The sequence below is a fragment of the Pelobates fuscus genome, chromosome 4 (assembly GCF_036172605.1).
Source record: "Pelobates fuscus isolate aPelFus1 chromosome 4, aPelFus1.pri, whole genome shotgun sequence".
NCBI lineage: Eukaryota > Metazoa > Chordata > Amphibia > Anura > Pelobatidae > Pelobates > Pelobates fuscus.
Genome location: NC_086320.1, coordinates 332095860 through 332112558, shown reverse-complemented (window position 1 = coordinate 332112558; position 16699 = coordinate 332095860). Strand labels below are relative to the sequence as shown.

The following is a 16699-nucleotide window of genomic DNA, read 5'->3' as shown; positions in this document are numbered from 1 at the left end:
TACAGATCCAGCACAGAGATACCTTGAACACTCTAGGTTATAATGCCTAAAATTATAACAAAGCTTTGAGTCCCAACTGTAAAGTATATATACCATGTGCCAAGAATACTGTGGGTGTATAATAGAGAAAAATATGGTTTTCTTTGTGATACCAAAAAAGGAGATTGACTCACATTGTCAGTGTCTTTATAACAGAGACGGCGTCTAAAGCTTTTAAGTGTGTCTAAATTTCCTAATTTGTCACATAACCACTTCCCTTCTAAAATGGAGCAATGTGTGAAATTTGGTTAAAATACTTCTCGCGCTGCTGTGGCGAAAGACACATTTTACCTTGTGGTATTGTTTATATTGTAAATGTACATTATCATAGCAAATTGCAGATATTTATATTATTCCCGTATCAGACCCAGACCCATTGAGACATGCATACTATTCCTTTGTTTAGTACATGGCCACACACATATTATAAAAGCATCAAATATTTTTTCTTGTGTTGTAAGTGTCCATGTGTACCTATAGATCCCTGATGATCAACTTGCTTTCGATTTCAGGACAGTTCTTGAGACTGATGGTGTTATAAGCACTAGCATAATTGATGCTCTAGTGCAGGGATAGGCAACCTTCAGCACTCCAGATGCTGTGGACTACATCCCCCATAATGTTTTTACACCCATAATGCTGGCAAAGCATCATGGGAGGTGTAGTCCAAAACATCTCCAGTGCCGGAGGTTGCCTATGCCTGCTCTAGTGTATCAATTCATAATAAGAGTAATGCAAATTGGCAAAGATGAACTGTACTGACAATAAGGAAGCAAGAATTTAAGGTTATTTTGACTCCCAGATATACCCACAAGTCCAGCTCATTGTGGGCCTGAGTGCACCCATTCCATGTAAAGAGACATGATGACAATGGAGACAGGGAAATAATGGAATTTGAGATAACCTGATATTTAGACTAACAAGTTTATTTACTGAAGTGAGAACTTGCGTTTCTCCTATTGTTTCCTCTTCTCTTTCTCTCTCAGAATCTGTTCTTCTTTTCTTTATTTCTGAGCTAGTTTTCTTTAATACATAAGATAAATTAGGAACTACTTTGTCTTAAATATTTGTCCTATGCTTGACCTTCTTTGACCAAAGGAGGAGCTTAAGTCAGTTCTATTTCCTGTGTCAAAGAAAGTACTCACCCTTCTCCTTGACACCGGAAATGGAGCTGACTTAAAGCGGCACTGTCATGCCGAATCCCGTTTTTTTTTTAACCCCCCTCCCGCCTCCACTACATCCAATCGACCCCCTAGTCACCCCCAAATGCCCCTAAGCCCCCCACATTACCTCTTTTTAATTCTTTATCTTCTGCCCCGATCTTTATTCAGGGCGCCGCCATCTTTGTGTGGGTAGGTGAAGTCCCTGTGGGACACGTCATCTACCCACACTACACAGACTGTGAGATTCCCGCACATGCCCAGTGAAACACCTGGACATGCGAACGGGAATTTCATCTATTCATTCATTCATCAGACAGACGAATGAATGAATAGAAAAAATCAGACGAACAAACTAACACTGTGTATCAGTGTTAGTTTGTTCGTTCAGTTTATTACAAGGAGGGAGCTACCGGCGTGCAGCTCCCTCCTTGTAATATGTAACTATAGAAGCGGCAGGGAGCAGTGCTCCTCGCCACTTCTAAGCCCCCCATGTCCCCCCTCACTCTATGGGGGTCAATATGACCCCCATAATAGGACAAGGGAGATTAAAATCTCCCCAATGCCCCTACTCGCTATACCGCGAGTAGGGGCATGTCCACTAAACAGTGAGCAGCCTGTGGCTGCTCACTGTAAAAAAAAAAAAAAAAGGTAATAAGGGGGGGACCTACTGTCGTCCCCCCCGGCCCCCACCCCTGCGCGGTGGGTGGGGGCCCTAATAAAACAATAAGGGGGGGGGGACCTTCTGTCCTCCCCCCCGGCCCCCACCCCTGAGCGGTGGGTGGGGGCCCTAATAAAAACAATAAGGGGGGGACCTATTGTCCTCCCCCCCTGGCCCCCACCCCTGCGGGTGGGTGGGGGCCCTAATAAAACAATAAGGGGGGGGGGACCTATTGTCCTCCCCCCCTGGCCCCCACCCCTGCGCGGTGGGTGGGGGCCCTAATAAAACAATAAGGGGGGGGGGACCTATTGTCCTCCCCCCCTGGCCCCCACCCCTGCGCGGTGGGTGGGGGCCCTAATAAAACAATAAGGGGGGGGACCTACTGTCCTCCCCCCCGGCCCCCACCCCTGAGCGGTGGGTGGGGGCCCTAATAAAACAATAAGGGGGGGACCTACTGTCCCCCCCCCGGCCCCCACCCCTGCGCGGTGGGTGGGGGCCCTAATAAAAACAATAAGGGGGGGGGACCTATTGTCCTCCCCCCCTGGCCCCCACCCCTGAGCGGTGGGTGGGGGCCCTAATAAAACAATAAGGGGGGGGGACCTACTGTCCTCCCCCCCTGGCCCCCACCCCTGCGCGGTGGGTGGGGGCCCTAATAAAACAATAAGGGGGGGGGGACCTACTGTCCTCCCCCCCTGGCCCCCACCCTTGCGCGGTGGGTGGGGGCCCTAAATGGACCCCCCCCCCCATCAAGGTGACTAGGGGTCCCAAGCCCCTAGTCACCCCCCACCCAAAACATTCTATCCCCTACCTACCCCCCTCACCCTAAAAATAGTGAGGGGGGAATAAAATAACTAACCTGTAAAAAAAATAAAAATTAAACTTACCATTTGACGTCTTCTTTTTTCTATTGACGTCTTCTTTTTTCATTTCTGTGTAAAATGACACAGAGCACTGTGATTGGATGGTTTGAAATCCATCCAATCACAGTGCTCTGTGTCATTTTACAAGCGTGGGAAAGTTCTTTGGAATTTTCCCACGCTTGTAAAATGACACAGAGCACTGTGATTGGATGGCTTGAAAACCATCCAATCACAGTGATCTGTCATTTTACACAGCGTGGGAAAGTTCTTTTGAATTTTCCCACGCTGTGTAAAATGACACAGAGCACTCTGATTGGCTTAAACCAACCAATCATTGTGTTCTAAGCCTAATTGCAGGGCGGGGCAAGGCTTTATAAGCCTTGACCCGCCCTGCGGAGCTCAGTACACGGCGTGCCCTCCATGGGTGAAGATGGATTAATTTTTGTTTGCGCTCGGTTTTTTTTTTTTTTTTTTTTTAAAGTGCGACGGGTTTATGGATTTTTATTTGGCCTTTTGGGGGGCTGAAGTAAGAAGAATTTAGAAAAAAGAAGACGTCAAATGGTAAGTTTAATTTTTTTTTTTTTACAGGTTAGTTATTTTATTCCCCCCTCACTATTTTTAGGGTGAGGGGGGTAGGTAGGGGATAGAATGTTTTGGGTGGGGGGTGACTAGGGGCTTGGGACCCCTAGTCACCTTGATGGGGGGGGGGGGGGGTTCATTTAGGGCCCCCACCCACCGCGCAGGGGTGGGGGCTGGGGGGGAGGACAGTAGGTCCCCCCCCCCTTATTGTTTTATTAGGGCCCCCACCCACCGCGCAGGGGTGGGGGCCAGGGGGGGAGGACAGTAGGTCCCCCCCCTTATTGTTTTATTAGGGCCCCCACCCACCGCTCAGGGGTGGGGGCCAGGGGGGAGGACAATAGGTCCCCCCCCTTATTGTTTTTATTAGGGCCCCCACCCACCGCGCAGGGGTGGGGGCCGGGGGGGAGGACAGTAGGTCCCCCCCCTTATTGTTTTATTAGGGCCCCCACCCACCGCTCAGGGGTGGGGGCCGGGGGGGAGGACAATAGGTCCCCCCCCCTTATTGTTTTATTAGGGCCCCCACCCACCGCTCAGGGGTGGGGGCCGGGGGGGGAGGACAGTAGGTCCCCCCCCCTTATTGTTTTATTAGGGCCCCCACCCACCGCGCAGGGGTGGGGGCCGGGGGGGAGGACAGTAGGTCCCCCCCCCCTTATTGTTTTATTAGGGCCCCCACCCACCGCGCAGGGGTGGGGGCCGGGGGGGGGGCAGTAGGTCCCCCCCCCCCAATCTTTAACCCCGCGCAGGGGAGGGGGGGTGTTTATTGTTTTTTGTTTTTTACAGTGAGCAGCCACAGGCTGCTCACTGCTTACTAGACATGCCCCTACTCGCGGTATAGCGAGTAGGGGCATATTATTTACTAATACTAAGTAATCTTTACTTAGTATTAGTAAAGTTGGCTGAAAGACCAATTCAGGTCTTTCAGCCTTTTAGTAGATAGCTCCCTGATACCGTGGGAATTAGGGAGTTATCTACTAAGCGGCTGCAAGATGCAGCCGCGGCAATGAATAGGATCGGAGTTTCATTCATTAGAATGAAATTCCGATACAAACAAAGTACCGAATTGCATCCTAACACCAATGGAGAATTCTGTTAGGATGCAATTCGGCAGTTTTGCCGGCGTTCTGTCTAAGTGACAGGACGTTTGGCAATACTGACAGGAAGCATTGTGGGAACAGGGAGGAAAGCTAGGGATCATGGGAAAATTGCTCTGACCAGCGGAAATGAAGCACACTTTGCTCCTCCGCTGGTCAGAGCTGGTCAAGCGGAGGAATCCCATAAGACAAAGAGTCCCTACTTTGTCTTATGGTTTTAAAGAAAACTAAAGGAGACAGGAAGAAAAGAAGAACAGATCCTGAGAGAGGGGTAGAAGAGGAAGAGATTGAGGAAAGGTAAGTTCGGCATGACAGTGCCGCTTTAAGCTCCTCCTTTGGTCAAAGAAAGTAAAGTGTAGGAAAAATACTTAAGACAGTATAAGCTAGTTTTCAAAGAAAACTAACTCAGAAATATGTGTGTGTGTGTGTGTCTGTGTCAGTATGCCTGTCAGTGTGTCTGTCACAGTGTGTGTGTGTGTCTGTTTCAGTATGTCTGTCAATGTGTCAGTATGTCTGTCCGTGTGTTTCAGTTTGTCTGTCTGTCAGTGTATGTCAGTATGTCTGCCAGTGTGTCTGTCACAGTGCGTCTGTTTCAGTATGTCTGTCAGTGTGACTGTCACAGTGTGTGTGTCTGTGTCAGTGTGTCAGTACATCTGTGTGTATCTCAGTATGTGTGTCAATGTGTCTGTCAGTGTATTTGTCACAGTGTGTGTCTGTTTCAGTATGTCTGTCAGTGTGTCTTTCAGTGTTTCAGTATATCTGTGTGTTTGTCATTATGTTTATCTGTGTGTGTGTGTTAGTGTGTCTGTCAGTGTGTTTGTAAGTGTGCCTGTCATAGTGTGTCAGTATGTCTGTGTGTGTCATAATGTTGGTCTGTGTGTCTGTCACTGTGTATGTCACAGTATGTGTGTCTGTTTCAGTATGTCCGTCAGTGTGCGTGTCTGTGTCAGAATATCTTTCACAGAATATCTGTCATGGTGTTTGTAAGTGTGCTTGTCACAGTGTGTCAGTATGTCTGTGTGTGTCATAATGTCAGTCTGTGTGTATGTCACTGTGTATGTCACAGTATGTGTGTCTGTTTCAGTATGTCCGTCAGTGTCTGTGGCTGTGTCAGAATATCTTTCACAGTGTGTCTGTCAGTGTGTGTCAGTATCACAGTGTGTGTCAGTATCAGAGGCAAATCCCACATAAAATGCAGGGTTTTCATATTTAGCACACACAAAATTTCACTGGATTCACGTCACCTGAAATAAATTTACCTGTGTTTTGTATAAAATCCTCCAGGAATCCACGGTATTTAATGGTAAAACAAGTGGCACTGAGCAAAATGCAAAAATAATATTTAATCTAATAAAATGAATGTAATTCATAATGAAATTGCTAGCACATTTCGCTCATGTGGATTGTGTGAATGTACTTGTAACAAATTTGCAGGCATACAAATGTCAAATTATTATTATCCAGAGGGGCCAATATCTGAAATACATTCAATCCAATTCTGTAATTGATACAATATTGAGAATGTAGACTGGATTCTAGCCTCAGAATTTCTCCAGCTTGACCCAGATATTTATTTGTTGTTAAACATAGGATCTAGTCTTGGACCCATTCAGACTTTAGTAAACAAATCTAAATAGCTCAATCTCAAGGTTATAAGGACCTACCGTATTCTATGAGCCACGTAGTGTCCTTAAAAGCACAGTTATTTAATGTAAAAAATATATTGCAGAATTATATAGACATATGATAACACTGTATGTATCACTAAATATAAATGCATTAAGTCGTTTGAAAATAAGTAGTAATAATAAATAATTTTACTATTTTAATTTTTGGGTGCTGATTGTATTTTTCTCCTAGTGTAGTACATAGGATGCTTGCAAAGCATGATGGGAGTTGAAGATGTTCAACAACTGATTATCTACCTTTTCTACCAACCCTACCCTAGTATAATAGACCTCAGGAAAAAAAAAAATATTGAGTGTAATAATTGACTTTACTGCAGCTAAATATATCCCTTCATATGTAATCACTCCGTTTTCATTTTTTCAAACACGCAATTTTGCAAATTTGCTTTTCGTTTTTTCTTTACAGCATGTTAGTTAAATTTTAGCTGAACTTGTAAAAGTTAAACCTTAGCCAGCATTATTTTATTAGCTAACATGCTTCTTAAATGACTCACTGGGTGATCAGGGATTCCCTAGATAAATCATGCCTTTGAAAAGCTAGCAAATTCAGCTCATATGAATATTGCATATCTCTTTAATGTTGCAAACTTTGAAATATGCTCCATAGAACTACATAGATGCTGTACAACCCATTGGAGGGTCATGGCATAAAGCAGACTTATCACTCAAAAAAAACTATACTATATTTATGTCTGTCACATGGTAAACATGAAAATGTTTGAGACCAATTACAATTTTGGCAAATTTATGGGTAATTTCATGTTTCTATAACAAATATCGCAAGTAACTGATTGAAAAGATAGAAAAGAGACCAATTAGAAAAGGGATCAATAGTTTTTGGGACATATTATATTCTCAGAATAATAAACAGGTTGCAAATGATTAAAACCTCCAAAAAATAATATTTTACAGAAATAAATGAATATGTGCTGGTAACATAGTAGATAGAAATGTTTATTGTTTTTTTGCTTCTGTTGTTTAATGTATTTAGGCTGCAACAAGCTAGTTACACCCATTACATGATCTATTTTAGAGAAACAATAAGAATAATTATTATAATTTTGTTTCCTAGCTACAGTCATGCTGCCCGACAACTTTTGTCTCTTGTGGGTGACATTAAAGTGACCCTCTTGTGCCAGATTCAACTAAATATGTAGCAGCCCCTAAAGCAGCAAATATGTAATTTATCATTAATATAAGTTGTACATTTGATTACTTTGACAGCTGTATACAATTACATGGAAGGGAGCTATCTACTAAACAGCTGAAAGATCAAAATGAAGATAAGGGTCTTTTGTTTGATATGTCAGCAGTTTAGCAGATAACTCCCTAAATTGATACTGTCCATGGTAACTTTGTGTCTGCCATCTTGTCTGTCAGAGCGCTCCGATTGGTTGGCTTACAAGCTAACCAATAAATATGCTCTGACTGATATTGCATAGTATGGGAAAATTTGCCTCACTATGCAATATCAGCTGGAGTGCTCTGATTGGTTGGCTTACAAGCCAACCTATCAGATCACTCTAATGGGAATTTAAAGCACTGGAAAGCCATTATAAATGATTTTTCCGCTTTGAAGCCCCATTCTGGATGGAGCCCTCGCTGAGTGAAGATGGATTTATTTTTGTTTTGTGAAGGGTTTTTTTGTGTTAGTTTATTTGTGGTCAGATTTAAAAGTAAGAAGTTATTAGTTTTAATGGGTCCTCCTTAATATTGTTAGGGTGATAATAGTCCTATACCATGTAGCTGGCACTAGCAGCAACATCTAGGGGCTTTCCATAGCAAACACAGCATGTGTGGAGAGCAGAAGGAACTCCTCTGGGAGGTCTCTTCAGCTCTCCCTGTCAGTTAATTGCCGAGAAAGTGAGAGACATAAGGAAGAAAAATTTTTTTTTAAATAGGTTTTGCTCCCAATCTATACATTTGCTAGCAAAACTGCTGGCGCAATGTATAGTTAGAATTGTATGCTCCTTTTGGGCATTACACGTGCCCTTTAAGCTTCGAACTGCCAAGGGTTAAAAAAATCAAGTGAACAAAAATTTGTGACTGTGCATCCTCCCTGCAGGATGCATTTGGTTCTGAATTTTACCAACGTTATAGAATATGTACAGCGCTGTGTTTCCATTATAGGGCCTATTCTTTTGAACCAAGGAGTGCCTGGACCTTTATTTCTTCTGAATTTTACTAAAACCGTTTTTTTTTGTGAATATTCTGAATCCTATACTTTGTATAGGATTCAGAGGTGAAAGCAACAATTTTAATCCAGGGTCCAATGCATCCAGGAGGTTGCTGGAAATCTGGTCCGACTGACCAAATTTTATTGGAATTGGCTTTAGTAAACATGAGAATCACCATTCCGGTCAGAATTTGATCATTTTCAACCAATTTTTTCCATCTGGGCAAAATCTGGTGTTTAAATGGACACTCCACTGCCCAAATACAAAATAAATAAAAATCACTGTTTAGTAGATATATCCCAAATTAAAACGTGCATTAATTTAATTCTGCATTTTTTCAGAGTTATTTCTAAAAACTGCTTGCAACAACTGCAGATCTCTTGCCTGCTGCATTTGCAAGCCCTCCTCTTCTAACCCTGCCCAGTCTTTCTGTTGCCGTCCAATCACAGACTTCCCAATGCAGCTCAATGAGAAGTCTTTGCAAGGCAGGTGCTCTGGGCAATTGCTGCGTCTTGAGTTCAGGGCAGATAAGCTAACCAAACCAGGAAGTAATAGAACCTGTTGTCTGCTTATCAGCAAGCTAAAGTGTTTTACGGGTCTGGTGAACCCTTTAATGAATAACCTTAATTAATTAAAAAGTGATGTTTTAATGCCCTCATTTTCATTGTATTTTTGAAACTGTTCAAAAAGAGGTCTAAAAAATGAAAATTTTCTCCATAGTAAATTCTGACAGTCTTCACAGAATTATCCAATTTAGAAGTCAGCCAAATTTTAAAGTGACACTCCACACACCTAACGCACTTTAGCTTATTAACGTGCTTTATGTGTAAAGAGTATATCCTACCTCTGCACTTAGACTTAGATTAATTTGCTAACTAGATTCAATCTTATGTTGCAGTTGCTGTGTAGATTATCTCAAAGACTAACAGTTGTGTGGCATTCACAGGATGCTCTATGGTCACATGGAAATATTGTTTGCCTCTATGATGTCACCGTGTGAAATGCAAAGAGCTGCAGAAATGTTTTATCGTCCAAAATAACAATTGTCGTGCAGGCGTGAGTTGAAATGTGATCAACCTCAATCACATTTACTGCTATATTGATAGTTTCAATGACAGGGTTTGTGTTGCACAGCTTCCCCTCTGGTACTAGAATAGTTATTTTACAGCGTTGAAGAAAGTTGGATATAAATACAAAAAATATTTTTCTATGTTGATTTATTACCGAACAGATGTTCTTAATGTAGAATCATTGTGATAACTCATTGGCTGACCTCCGATGAAATTATGCAGTTTTTTCATCTTTGCAATAGTTAGGTAATGGCATCAGGGAATTGTGGTTAGACATTCCAAGTCAATGAGTAAAGTGTAAAGGAGTTTATATGGCCCCCCTAGCATCTCGTATTCCATAAACATACATTTAATCAAAACCTTACTCGGTGACGGATTGTTATGTTGCTCACCATTACAATGTTCACATACAGATATTTATTGTTGCTTATTCTTCAAGTTGCTTTTTGTATAATATACCAGGTGTTATGTAGATAATGCATTAAAAATTATGGAAATTGTTTATTTTTCTAAACAGTAAATGGAAAAAAAAAATCTAGTTTTGTACCCATAAATAGTTATTTTATGCACGTGTCCCATTCTGAATTAATCAATATGTTTTGTTCTATTATGATCTGCATGCATTCAGACTTCGAACTACACCAAGAATACAGATTTAAAGATTTCAATAGTTCGACTAGATCCTAGTGGGATTCTCATTTATTTATTTTTTTTGCTTATGTAAAATGCACCTGGCCTTGTGGTTTTATTGAAATATATATATGTACAGTGTAGAACAAACAAAACTAAATAGTACAAGAGTTTGAACTGCTTGGATCTGCACAGTGTATTCAATAGGTAATATAATCATTTATTTGTAAAGCACCATATTCCATTGTGCAATGAAGAACACATGAATTTGTTGCATACTGAAGCTAGAAGCAAGCTGACTAACACAATCTTGGTTGGGCAAGTCATATCTAATATTTATGACATTTGCTGTTATAAAAGAATGTGTAGTACAAAAACAAGACTCGATCGATGGCCATAACAGAGTCTGGGTAGTTCTGTGCTTGTTTTACTGAAGCAGCTACAAGAGGTCACAGAGCAGAAATTGGTCAGAAAGAAAACAGAAACATCAAACGTGTATAATAGGCAGGTCTAGATTTTTGTTAAACATACACATGCTCTAATGCAGGCTTCCCCAAAATCCGGCCCTCCAGGTGTTGCTGAACTACAACTCCCATAATTCTATGAATGAAATAGATAGGCTGAGAATCATGTAGTTCAACAACATCTGGAGGGCCGGAGTTTGGGGAAGCTTGCTCTAATGTATGCAGTATTGGTGTGTCTGAAAACTGTCCTGGACTGTGCTACGGGAAGCTTTGTATAAGTGACAACCATGTGTTAATAAACAGCGACTTGTGACATTGTCGTCTTTATCTCTGCTCTGCCGCTTAGCCTTTGGTGTCTGATAAAGAGAGAAGAGATCTATATTGTAGTAACATAATGAGTCCCCAATGCTTCTTACAAAGTGACTAAGTGAATTTTAAATGTGGGAGTTAAAATAGCCCAACTGGAACAAATTCTCCAAGTTAGCTATGCTTTTAGTTCAGCTACTCTGGACTTAAATGGAAATTGACTTTGAATTCTCACTTTAGTACATTACCCTATCATATAGCCACTTCTTAAAAGCATGTTACAATGTATTATCCCGGTAGTATCTTTGTAGTAGTAGAATGTTTACTTCACTAAACAGTAAAACTATTTCCGTTGAATTTTTTTTAGTAATAAATGTGGGTTTGCTAAATGAGATTTAGGGAATTATGGTTAAATATACACGCCAGTTATGCCAAATTTGCTTTAGTTATCTATGAACTTCGGTGTGCGAAACAAAATCATTCATAAAGGAATTAAAGTGTCCTGATATTGCTACTTGTGAGCTTGACACGATGGCACCCTTACAAAATGTGAAAACATCCTCGTCTAGAGTTCACCGTCAGCCAGCTGGGATGGACATGGGAATTGACTCTGTGACAAAGAAATGTTTGCACTGTAGGTGGTGGTTAATTGAATGCTTTTGTTGAGTTGTTAGAATGTTTTTCAGCTGATGAGGTTATAGTTTCAGGATTTCTTAAATGTTCTTCCAACAACTGTTTAAAACGTTGTAGTAAAATTCATATGCATACAATTATCAGGCAGGATGTGTTTTATAAATGGTTTTGCTTTATAGCATTAACCCCTTAAGGACACATGATATGTGTGACATGTCATGATTCCCTTTTATTCCAGAAGTTTGGTCCTTAAGGGGCTAAAAAGGGTACAGTATAAGATGAAAAGTTTATTTCTACCAGTTACATCCGTGAAGTGAAATACATGCATTCTCCCTTCACCATGCTTTCCTACACTTACCCGTTGCCATCTGTCAACCATAACGCAAACAGTCCGAGTTGGCTTCACTTAACATCTTATCGCTGACACACCAAGATTCAACATAGACTTTGTGCTTCTACTGATAATATTAATGTTCATTGCTAAATTATGGATGACATCTGTCAATGTTTACCACAAGGCATAAAATGATTTGAAGTAACTTTATTATGAGACATGCACATACAGGCTTGCTAAACATCATGCAACCTTATAGGTATTGCTGTCACTGTAGTGTTACATTTCTAATGTACTGACAAATGAAATGTCTCATGAAACAAGATTATTTAGTGCCATGGTGAAAAGAGGCAGTGTTAAAAGAAATGTAAGCCTAGATTTCAGCCATCAGCCACTATATGGTGTTTAATTATAGTTCTCTCTCAATATAAATTGCGATCCCTTTTTTACCCTCCATAACTTTCTTGGCATGTGCTCCGCAAGTAATGGCCAACATAGGCGTGCGCAGCCTATTGCATTAGGGTGTGCACCCTCAAGCACAAGCACACGCGGCGTGTATATATATACACATATATACACACACACACAAAGCTGTGTGAGGGTGCTGTTAGTGTGATGTGTGTGTGCTGGTAGTGTACTATGTGGGTGAGGGTGTTTGTGTGTGCGTGCTTGTGAGGGTGCTGTGAATGTACTGTGTGTCAGGGTGCTGTTTGTGTGTGTGTGTGTGCACTTGTGAGGGTGCTGTAAATGTACTGTGTGTCAGGGTGCTGTTTGTGTGTGAGGGTACTGGTAGTGTTTTGTGTGTGTGTGTTAGGGTCCTGTTTGTGTTTGTGTGGGTGCTGTATGTGTGTGTGGGTGCTGTGTGTGTGTGGGTGCTGTATGTGTGTGTGGGTGCTGTATGTGTGTGTGGGTGCTGTGTGTGTGTGGGTGCTGTGTGTGTGTGGGTGCTGTGTGTGTGTGGGTGCTGTGTGTGTGGGTGCTGTGTGTGTGGGTGCTGTGTGTGTGTGGGTGCTGTGTGTGTGTGGGTGCTGTGTGTGTGTGGGTGCTGTGTGTGTGTGGGTGCTGTGTGTGTGTGGGTGCTGTGTGTGTGTAGGTGCTGTGTGTGTGTAGGTGCTGTATGTGTGTCTGTGGGTGCTGTGTATGTCTGTGGGTGTGCTGTGTATGTCTGTGGGTGTGCTGTGTATGTGTGTGGGTGCTGTGTGTGTGGGTGCTGTGTATGTCTGTGGGTGCTGTGTATGTCTGTGTGTGCTGTGTATGTGTGTGTGTGTGCTGTGTGTGGGTGATTGTTGGGGGTGGAGGTGGGGGTACATTATTTAATATCCCCCCTCCCTTCTTACTTTATGTGGGGAGGGGGGATTCTTGTTCCTTGTCCCTGGTGGTCCAGTGGAGGTGGAGGCAGATCAGTTATCCCCCCTCCCTTCTTACCTTATGCCTGGGAGGGGGGATCCTGCTGCTGCTGCTGCCATCCCTGGTGGTCCAGAGGAGAGTGAACTCTAGCCCCGCAGGGCTAGAGTTCACTCACGCGAGATCTGAGCGTTGCCACGGCAACGCTCAGATCTCGCGAGAGGAACCCGGCGGAGCTGCTGGCAATAGCTCCGCCGGTCCTCTCCTGCCTCCCTCCTTGCATGTGAGCCGGGGAGGGGAGGCTGAGAGCAGAGCCGGCGCTCGGATAGCGCCGGCTCTGCATGAGCCGGCAGGGGGGATCCTGAGATCTCCCCTGCCGGTCTCAATGCATAGGCGTGCCGCGGGGATTAGGGTGTGCCCAGGCACACCCGGCACACCCCGTGCGCACGCCTATGATGGCCAAGCCTCAATAGCAAGCCAGTAACCATCATCATGCTGATGAGTTGCATTAACAGCAGCTTTGTATCTCTTCCTGAGTTGTGTTTTAAAGCTGTTGTATACAACAGACTTAAACTCCAAGGAATGCATGTTTCAAGTGCAATGAGGCAACAATGTGATTCTTTGTGGAACTCTTTGTCGTACTTTGCATATACCCACCTAGAATCCTTTGCAGTAGTATCATCATTGCAAATGTGAGATTTCTGTAAGAAAAGCAAGTCTTATAGCTTGACTGATGTGTGCAGATCTGTGTTTAACAATGTATTGACTTTATGTATGTATGTATATATGTATGTATGTAGATATGTATGTACGTATGTATATTACCTGAACCTGTATACATTATAGGGTGCTGCTGGGGCCAATTCATACAACATACAAGATCGAGGACACTCACTCATTCTCTAAACCGCAATTTCAAAGTTCACAGAATGTAAATGTGTTTTTTTTTTAAACACGTCACCTCTGCAAAAATAATGGGCTGTAGTTACGTCAATGTACCCCATTCTTGGTAGGTTCTATCCTCACAACCGAATACCTGCTCTTATGAGATTAATTTACTTATTTACTTACTTAATCCTTCCTCTTGCAGTGCAAGGTTAAATAGGTTAAATAGGGCCCTTGAAGGAGACACCTAATATATATACTATATGTAAAAACAAAACGGCTACACTCAACTGAACGCACGCGTACAGCCAACTCACGCTTGCAGGACTTCTCACGGGCGGCTCCCTTCATATGGAATAGCCTGCCTACCGCCATCAGACTCTCTCTTAGTCTTACATAGTTACATAGTTACATAACTGAAAAGAAACTTGCATACATCAAGTTCAGCCTTTCTCACATATGTTTTTGCTGTTGATCCAAAAGAAGGCAAAAAACCCAGTCTGAAGCACTTCCAATTTTGCAACAAACTAGGAAAAAAATCCTTCTTGACCCCAAAATGGCAGTCCGATATCTCCTTGGATCAAGCAGCTATAACCCCACTAAATAGAAATTATTTCCTTGTGTGTTATGTTTTTGGAAGTATTTATCCAATTGCAGTTTAAACATCTGTATGGACTCTGATAAAACCACCTCTACAGGCAGATAATTCCATATCCTTATAGTTCTCATTGTAAAAAAACCTTTCCTTTGCCTTAGATTAAATCTCTTTTCTTCCAGCCTAAATGCGTGACCTTGTGTCCTATGTATAGCCCTGTATATGAATAGATTTCCAGATAATGGTTTGTACTGGCCCTGAATATATTTGTCTAATGTTATCATATCCCCTCGGAGGCGCCGTTTTTCCAAACTAAAGAGATTTCCATTTTTTAACCTTTCTTTGTAACTAAAGTGCTCCATTCCTTTTATCAATTTTGTAGCTCATCTCTGCACTTTTTCTAGTGCCATGGTAAACTTCTTTTGAACAGGTGCCCAAAATTGCACAGCATATTCAAGGTGTGGTCTTACCAGCGAAAGAGGCAAAATTATATTTTCATCCCGAGAATTTATGCCCCTATTTATACATGACAAAACCTTACTGGCCATAGCAACTGCAGATTGACATTGCATATTGCTACCTAATTTGTTGTCTATAACAATTTCAAAATCTTTCTCGTGTGTGGTTATCCCTAATTCACTACCATTTAGGGTGTAAGTTGCTTGTGCATTCTTGACCCCGAAGTGCATAACTTTGCATTTCTCTACATTAAATTTCCTCCAATCCTCCGGTAGAATACCTGAAACAAAAGAATCTTGAAAGATTAAATACAGAGGTTCACCTATTTCCCCACTCAGCTCCTTAAGTACTCGTTGGTGAATACCATCAGGCCCCTGAGCTTAATTTACATTAATTTTCTTTAATTGCTGTAGAACCTTGTCTCGAGTCATCCAATCACAGGTTATCTGCATGTTTAAGAAGTGCCTTAAAACCCATCTCTTTAGGACAGCTTATGGCCTCCCAGAGTAACCTTTACCTCACATACATGTCTCTAAAGAGCAGCACTCTACTCTCTCCTCCAGCTCTGTTTCACTCCTACCTTATTTGATTGCTATTTCTGGTCCTATTGTGTTTTACACCCCACCTCCTACAGACTGTAAGCTCGTTTGAGCAGGGTCCTCTTTAACCTATCGTTCCTGTAAGTTTTCTTGTAATTGTCCTATTTATAGTTAAATCCCCCCTCTCATAATATTGTAAAGCGCTACGGAATCTGATGGTGCTATATAAATGACAATAATAATAATAATAATAATAATAATGTGACCAAAAAGTTGACATTTTGACCCCATGGGGCTGGAAATGCCAACTTTTTGAAAATATATTATACAAATCAAACAGCAAAGATTGGAATAAACTATGTACACATTTACACAATGAGTTAATTTTATTGTAAAGTTGTCTAGTTTGTGATATGCTAACAGTAACTATTTGTTTTGCCATTTTAAAAGATTTTAGGAAAGAAGCCAACGCTGCCTGCAGGAAGTGATGATGATGATGTTGCAGATATTACAAATCGAAAAATAGCAAAGCTCTATATGGTACGTCAATTCCATTCCTTGAATTATGTGAGAATGCTATGCTATTTATAAGTTCAACTCCATAGCTGTTGCCCTACTGTCTTACACTGAAGATACAACATTGAACTTTCAGTTGATGCAGCACCAACCAGCTTATGATGGGAACCACCATAATATACTTCTATTACGTTTTAGCTACATTTGGGGTTTTAGTGACTCAATCAATAACTGGAAAATGCAAGGCTACTCACTTTGCTACAAATGTATCTCTCCATTTGTGACTAGAGTCCATCAGCAGGCATGTTTATTTTAACACACTAAGAAAGAATAGATATGTGTATACAAATAAATAAAGGAAGATTGTAGATGCCCGGTACACTAATTTTGTTTACGCACATTTTTAAAAAAAACTAAAATAGAAGGCATGCATCCGTGGACAGTTTAACAAGTAGTTTGAAAGAAAATATAAAAATGGTGACAAAACAAGAAAAAACTTCATGTAATGTATGCTGTTTTACACCAAAGACCACTATTCTTGTACTAATCATTAACTGTATTGACACATGCTGTTTGTTATTGTCACTCATCCAATACTTATTGTCTCATATTGTCAACGTTTTTCCTCCTTTTCTTTCTTTAGCACTGCCCATTTTTTGCATGTCTGTC

The 16699-nt window shown here is 41.7% G+C and overlaps 1 protein-coding gene across 1 annotated transcript in view; it reads left to right on the top strand.

Moving 5' to 3' along the window:
- SCIN (scinderin) overlaps positions 1-16699 on the top strand; it is a 97561-nt gene that overhangs the window by 24572 nt on the left and 56290 nt on the right. The window contains exon 5 of the mRNA XM_063452415.1: positions 15965-16054. Within this exon, the coding sequence (XP_063308485.1) occupies positions 15965-16054 (90 nt within the window). The remainder of the gene's footprint in view (positions 1-15964; positions 16055-16699) is intronic.